Genomic DNA, 7,726 nt, shown 5'->3' with positions numbered 1-7,726 from the left:
AGCACAGATCACTAGCAGAAGGAACTTAGAACCAGTCTGTAGGCAGCTGAAGGGCTAAACCCAGGAAGCTTGGTGAGATGGAGCACTGAGGAGATGCTTCCTCAACTAGCAGGATCCTGAAGACCAATTTCTGAGTGCAGGGAGGTGTGGAGTAGGGGCCAGAGAGGTTCTTCATAGCAGGGCTGAGTATGGCTCACAGCTGAGGGGAGTACTGAGGGCAAGGCTGGGGAAGGTGTGGAAAGCCAGACTATTCCAGCCAGACCCCTGGGGCTGTCCCACAGACTCTGAGGACAGATACTAGATAGCTTTTTCCAAACACATCTAAAGGATTTAGGAGCCTGAAAACCAGTAATTATTTTTTAAGCAAGCAGAATTGAATTTTCATTGGGATTCTCATAAAATCCTAGCGATGTGGGGCTGGAAGGCACTTCAAGGGGCCATGAAAACATTTCTAGTTCTCAAGGTTCTGCATTGAGGTACCGAGGACAGACATACTTGGACTGAGAACTTTTCCCTCTCACACCTCCTCAGTGGACAGTCACTCTAACCCCTTCCCCCCCAGGAGAAATGGAAGAGGGTGCTAGCCTAGTGGGCAGAGAACTCCACTACCTGGGAGAACTCCAGTACCCTGGCAAAGTCCAGCCAGCTGCTTCCTGTACCTGGCTCTGCTGCTGCCAGCCCAGGCAGTGTCAGAGAGAAGTGTGTGGGCGGCAGCCCAGCTGGGGAAGGGAAGCACACCCGTAAGGCAGGCCAGGGTGGTGGAGGGCTGTGTGGTGGAAGCTGCAGGACCTTGGCCGAGTGTGCTTCCTAGTGGCCACTCACTGACCTCATTAGCCTCCCCAGAGATCTGGGAACTAGCCAGCCCCCAGAAGCGTAGCTGGTTTTCTAGTGCAAATGGAGAGAATGATTCTGCTATTGTGGGGCACTTTCCTGGCTTATGCACTATCCTGGTGAAATCAGATAGGCTACGTCTAGACTGGCATGATTTTCCGCAAATGCTTTTAACGGAAATGTTTTTCCATTAAAAGCATTTGCGGAAAAGAGCATCTAGATTGGCACGGACGCTTTTCCGCAAAAGCACTTTTGCAGAAAAGTGTCCGTGCCAATCTAGACGTGGTTTTGCGTAAGAAAGCCCCGATCGCCATTTTTGCCATCGGGGCTTTTTTGTGCAAAACAGTTTTTAGCTGTCTACACTGGCCCTCTTGCGCAAAAACATTTCTGGAAAAGGGCTTTTGCCCGAACGGGAACATCAAAGCATTTGCGCAAGAAGCACTGATTTCAGACAGTAGAACGTCAGTGCTTTTGCGCAAAATCAAGCGGCCAGTGTAGACAGCTGGCAAGTTTTTGCGCAAAAGCAGTTGCTTTTGCGGAAAAACTTGCCAGTCTAGATGCAGCCCTAGTGAAAGGATCTGAAGCCTCACTCCAATTCTCTTTACCCGGAGGCCTGCCTGACCTTGAGACACGCTTCCCCCCTCTCCTCCCCCCCCCTCCTTCCCTCACTTGCTGCAGCTTCTCATGGCCCTTGGCTTGCATCCGACTCAAAGAGGGTTTCTGCTCCCCAGCACTGGGCCCACAGCTCCCTTCTGTAGCTCAGCTCCAGCACGGCTTGAGAGAGGCAGCAGTTGTCCACGGTTGTGTCTCCAACTGAAGAGATTCGTTTAACTTAATCATGGACAGCCCTAATTAAGATGGGGTCACTCCGGTTGTATCTGCCTCCAGTCTCAGCTTTCAGAGACAGCAAGGAGCTGGTTGGTAACTTTTTGCAAGGAAAGAATGTAATGGGAGTGTGCGCCCTGCCCTGAGCATGATGGACCTGCTTTACATTTCCTGGCTTTTTTCCTGGCTGTACCACAATTCAATCTTCTTGGCTTGCTTCTGAGCAAGCTGGAAAATATCACACTTCACACCAGCCCAGGGTCTCCAAGCTCATGAGAAACAGGCCTTTTAATTATGCCTCATGCTACCTCCATCAGGGAGGTAAATGTTATAGCAGTTTGACAGGAGAATGAACTGAGGTTTGGGGAGCTAACCAAGGTCACAGAGTGAGTGTGGCAGTCAGGGATCCTGCCTTTATGTCTCTTTACCACCACTAGACTCCTGTTCTGGCCTCTCGCTCTCTCTGTCCCTCACACATGCTTAACTGGGTTGAATTTCTCTGTTGCCTCTCCATTTTCTATTGCATGAAATTCCACCCTCTTGTCCTTACCTTCCGATCAGCAGATGCTTCCTCAGACTTTCATCCAGACACAAGCCCCTCTCTGCTGCAGCCACACATCAGACTTGCAATATCATGTAGTCCCTGGTATTCTGGCTCCTGATGTCCAGGGTCAGGCCTCTGGTCAGTCCTCAGCCTGATATTCCAGCGGCTGCTGTAAGCGATGCGTGACGGTGTGGTCGTTGGGCTTGTCTATGTAAATGGTAAACTCTTTGGGCTAGGGGCTGTCTTGTACTATATGTTGGTACATAATGTAAGGTCCCAATCTCCAGTGAGGCCTCTAGGCACTACTGCAGTACAAATATAATGTAACACATCAGATCCTTAGCCTAGGGATGTGACTGACTACTTGACTATCTGATAAGCAAATACTTATCAGCTAGTTGCCACATTAGTTGACTAGTCACTCCCCCCTCCTCCCACTTGCTGCCTCTATCAGAAAGAGGCAGGAAGGGGTGCGGGAGAAGAGGAGGGGGTTCTTCAAAGTGGCAACACCACGTGGAGCCTCGGGCCAGACCGACTGCTGCCGCTTTGAAACACGACGTGCAGTCCGGGGCCAACTGGCCCCAGGCTCCATGCAATGCTATCGCTTTGAAATGCTGTGGGGAGCCTAATGCCAGGCTCCCCGCGGCATTTCAAAGCAGCAGCACCACCACATGGAACCCAGGTTTCCCCGCTGACACCGGGCTCCATGCGGCGCTGCTGCTTTGAAACACTGCAGGGAGCACTGGGCCAGCAGAGGAATTAGCCAATTCATCTAAATTTAACATCTATACCTTAGACTGTTGATTCTAATAGTGGATAATAACTGATGGTAACCTCACACCCATAATGATGCTGGTCACTTGTGCCTTGCTATGGCTAAGAAGGGGAGGCCTTATTACTTCCTTGGGAATTAGTTGATGGGCTGAGATTTCATTTCACTTCTTTTAGTTTGCACAACTTCAGGGGTTATTATTGGCCATCAAATTAACCTATTGTAAAACCCAGTCATGATTTCCAGCATGGAGACCCTGTGGGACACTGACTCCTCTAGGTGAATTAGATGCTCATTTCCCTTTTTTTGTTTCCCATTTACATTCTTTCACTGCGATTCAAGTACCCCCACTCCCTGACCTGGTCATACAAACTGGTAAGATTTTACCGAATGGTAAAACAAAAAGGAAACAAAAGCTTTGGAACGGCTCTAACTCTCATTTCTTTTATGGAAGTCCTGACAGGACTTGACTCATTTTATTGGCCTCTCTGGGACTTCTCATTTCCAGCTTCTCCAAAGGACCCATTAGTAACTCCACAGAGGCGTTCACTGTTACTCAAGATCATATTTTTCTCTCTCTCTTTTGAAGATCTTTGCTTTTTAAATGTCTATGGTGAATTGGGCAAACTGAACTCCATGGTGACTTCAGAATCTTTCCCCTACAAAGCTACTCTGAGTTCAGAGCCTCTCTGGGCATTAATAGAAGTTTAGGTTCTTTTCCCCAAAGTGTATTTCTTTGCAGTGATCTAAGTTAACTGCAGTCTACTATTGTGTCGCCCAGCATCTGGCTGGATTACATCCTCCAGCTTTCCTCACAAGCATCCTGGGGTTTTACTGATCAAAACAGCTTTGTGCCATTTGCACAGTGCACCTCCATTCTTTCCACATCCAACTCATCAAGGATACACTTCCGTTTCCCTCTCTTTTATTAACTCTTTCATGTTATAAAACATAATAGGACCTCCAGAAACGCTTCTGAGCAGGTTTCTTCTCTTGTGTGTTTCCTTCTTTTATGGCTCAAGTACAATGGAAATCTCAGATATTAACATGCTGCTTTAGAATGAAATGTACATATGAATAATACATGGATCAAGGAACATGCTGAGTCTCTTACAGAATATGTTGTAGCGTGCATGAAACCCCAGGGAAGGGAGGGGTGTGTCGGAAGCCTACTTACAGAGTGAGGAGGCAAGGAAAGAAGAAGAGAGGGGTGGACTGGCCAAGGTGAGGAATGTCTAAGACGTGGAGTCTGAGGCATGGAGCAGAGCTCAGGTTGAAGCAGAAAGTGTCTCTTTTCAGTGAGCTGTTCAGAGCAAAAACCTTGCCTCCACATCTGTCTGTGAAGCACCTGGCGTGTTACTGGCACTATACACATAAGCAGTATGCTATAAACAGGACTAAGTGGCAGTGGCATTTCCATTGTGGATCCTGACCAGCACAGAGCCTTCCGCAGACACCCTTCTCCCTTCCTACCCCCAATCTGGGGTTTTGGCTCCATCGCTTGTGATTCATTCTCCAAGCCTGGAACATATATTGTTCTCTTTCTCTGGCTTTGAGCAGAAACAAACAGTACTGGAGGTGGTACACCAAGCTGAGTTAAGAGGTTTTTTTATTTATCTCCTTATTTGTCTGTCACCAGCATTGACAGGATCAGGCCAGTTCTGGCTGAGTGGGTTGTTATATTCCTGGAAGTAGACAGACACATTGGGGGCAGAACAGGATGTTTTTTCTTGGGTGTTACCCCAGACGACAGTACCTGGAGTGTTTCATTGCTCATTGAGAAAACTAAAGGGGGGGCGGTACCTTGGCTAGGGGATGCAACTCAAGCCTAGGGGTTCCCTGACCACTGAGGCCCCACTCCTCAGTGTTGTGGGGTAAATCATGTCAGCTCTCTGTGCCTCCATTCACACACAGCCATTGTTCCTGGCTTAGACTGTGAGTTCTTTGGAGCAGGTGCTGTCAGTTCTGTGTCCTTACAGAACCTAACACACCAGGAGCTCCATCTCATCTGGGCCATTAGGTACTACAGTGAGGATGATAATACACAAAGGTTGTGAGGCTTTTCCCAACCAGCTTCTACACATGAAATGACAGACAATTACCAGCCCAAATGGCCTTTCATTGTCTTGTTTAGAATGGATTTCTGATTCAAGAGCTGGGTCTGACTCACTAACAGCCCAGCCACAGTTTGGAAAACAAGAGTAGGGTAAAGCCTAGGGGTAAAGTTGCTAGCTAGATTCTGCATCCAGAGTCCCAGACCCTCCTCTTTAATCAGGGCTGCACTGTGTCCTCCTAGCCTGTGGCAATTAAAGGGACAGTTGCCAGCCTATGGCACTAAAACTGAAATGTTTTCCCCACAACAGGAGCCCTAACCAATCTCTCCTGCAATAAGCCTGAAAGCCTGGTCTCCCAAACAGAAGAGCAGCCAGTGAATGTATTGCTCACTTCCCTCTTCCCCATATGCCTCAAAATAAGACCAGGGCTGGGATACACTATTGATTGAGGGATAAGGAGTCACACTGCAGGACTAGAATGTAAACATGTTGTTTTGAAACCTAGGAGTGACTGCAAGGCCCTGCAGATAAACTAACCATCTCTCTTCCACATTCTTCCTTAAGGGAAGCACACTCCTCCCAGCCTCAGAATCCAGCCTGTGCGGAATCCGGTTCTAGTGGGATGTTGTTAGCCAGTTGTCCAAGGTGTAAAGGAGAATGGAGTCTATTGTTCATGTAACAGGGAAAGAGCCTATACCAGTCTGGATCCCTCCAGTGATGGAGCTGCTCAGTAGCCCTTGCAAGCTGTGTGTCCTGTGCTCCATACAAGCATGAATCCCACTAGCATTGGCCTTTGTGTGCAGAGTGCTAAGCTTTGGCGTGAAGGTCTCTGCTATACATGGCCATTTTTGGATAGATAAGCGACCAGTGCTACAATCACACCAACATACACCCCTGTGCCAATGGTGATGGAGAGTGCAGCGAGGAAGAGGGCTCGCCGGGAGGCTGAACTTGCCACGTGGAAGTCCCCCTTGGAGACAGCCTTACTGGTCTGGAAAGAGAAGACCATGTGTAAGTCACTATTAACGTCATCTAAATCCTCTGGGGATGAGGCCTGACTGTTCACTTACTTCAAGGAATAGCACTGACTTCCAACATTTATTCCCCTCTTCCCTTCTGTGCAACTTTACGCTTACACAGCTTTCCTTTACAATGTAGGTCTGAGGGGTTAGAAGTTCAAAGTACATGTGTGCATCTGATATCCTTAAACTCCGCTCTCATGGTACAGGGATAATAGCACCATCTCTTCCCACCAAAATACTTTTTGGGAAATAGCCACAGCTACCCATACCTTTGTAGATGGATCAGTTTTTTAACTGGTTGTGTTTGGACTTCTGAATAGGTCACTTTGCACTTGTGTTCTTGAAATATAAGTGCAAGAGAAGTTCATGATGTCATGCCAGAAGGATTGCATATGAGACATTAGCTATATGAGACATTAGCTATATCATGGTACTAATTGTCTTTAGTATGTTGCCTAATCAGGAATAGGCAAAATATTTCTGGTTACCCTGTATTAAAAAGGGGATAAAAAAGAATACTGAATAAAGTCATTACATATATTGGCAGGTTGCCCTCCTGTGCTGGCCACATCATCTCAAAAAGGATATGGCAGTTATAGAAAGAGTTTGAAGAGAAGCAATGAAAATGATCAACGGTTTAGAAATACTTTCACGGGGAGAGTTAAAAGGTTTTTTCCAGGCTTCTGACCATTTTCATAACATGAAAATAATCACAGAATAGTGACTAGGACAAAAGATATAAATGGTATGCTGTCCTTTACACTTTTTCATAATCCCAGAGCACAGGGAAATTTTGGGCATGTCTACAGAGCAGGGCTAAAGTCGAAATAAGTTATGCAACTTGAGCTACGTCAATTGCATAGCTTAAGTCGAAATAGCTTAACTCGGCTTTTGGCGTCGTCTATACAGTAGGAAGTCCAAGAAAGAGCACTCTTCCTCCAACTTCCCTTATTCCTCGTAAAATAAGGGTTGCAGGAGTCAGAGTAAGAAGTCCTCCAGCTCGACATTATTTTGACATTATGTTGAAATAATTGTTTGTAGTGTAGACTCAAACTGTTATTTCAGAATAACATCAGTTATTCCAAAACAACGCTGCTGTGTAGACCTAGCCTTTATTGAAATTAAAAGGCAACATATTTAAAAGTGAAAGACATTTTTCCATGATGCTTAAATAAGCTGTGGAACTCATAGCCACATGATATTAGGACATAGTGGCGTCAACATGTATCTGAATAACAAAAATACTGCAGACATATTAGTAAGGATAAACCAATCATTGACTGATGGGGCGAAGAAGAATCTCCCCAGAGAAGAAGATTATTCCATAATCAATTGCTATAGGAATTTACACTTTGGCATTTGGTTTTGGATACACTCAGGCTGTGTCTACACTGGCGCAATCTTGCGCAAAAGCGGCCGCTCTTGCGCAAAAACTTGCTGCCTGTCTACACTGGCCGCGTGTTCTTGCGCAAATAAACTGACGTTCTAATGTATAAAATCAGGGCTTCTTGCACGAGAACTCTGACGCTCCCGCTCAGGAATAAGCCGGAAAAAAAGCGGCGGCCATGTTTATTTAAATCCCGCGGGGGATATTTAAATCCCCCGCGGATTTCCCTATTCCCACTTTCAAAATTAGCATGCCCCTTCCGAAGAAGGGGCCAGTGTAGACAGAGCCTCA

General features: G+C 46.7%; 1 protein-coding gene across 2 annotated transcripts in view; it reads right to left on the bottom strand.

The window, feature by feature from the left end:
- Nucleotides 1-3,893: 3,893 nt before the first annotated feature.
- Nucleotides 3,894-7,726, bottom strand: part of SYNDIG1L (synapse differentiation inducing 1 like) — a 38,470-nt gene continuing 34,637 nt past the window's right edge. For both annotated transcript variants that reach the window (XM_006117743.5, XM_006117742.5), the window contains exon 4: nucleotides 3,894-6,017. In XM_006117743.5, coding sequence (XP_006117805.1) covers nucleotides 5,859-6,017 — 159 coding nt within the window. In that variant the 3' untranslated portion in view covers nucleotides 3,894-5,858. The remainder of the gene's footprint in view (nucleotides 6,018-7,726) is intronic.

The sequence above is a fragment of the Pelodiscus sinensis genome, chromosome 5, assembly GCF_052426305.1.
Source record: "Pelodiscus sinensis isolate ZL-2025 chromosome 5, ASM5242630v1, whole genome shotgun sequence".
Classification (NCBI taxonomy): Eukaryota; Metazoa; Chordata; order Testudines; family Trionychidae; genus Pelodiscus; species Pelodiscus sinensis.
Note: the sequence above shows the minus strand (reverse complement) of the source record. Positions and strands in the feature narration are given on the sequence as shown.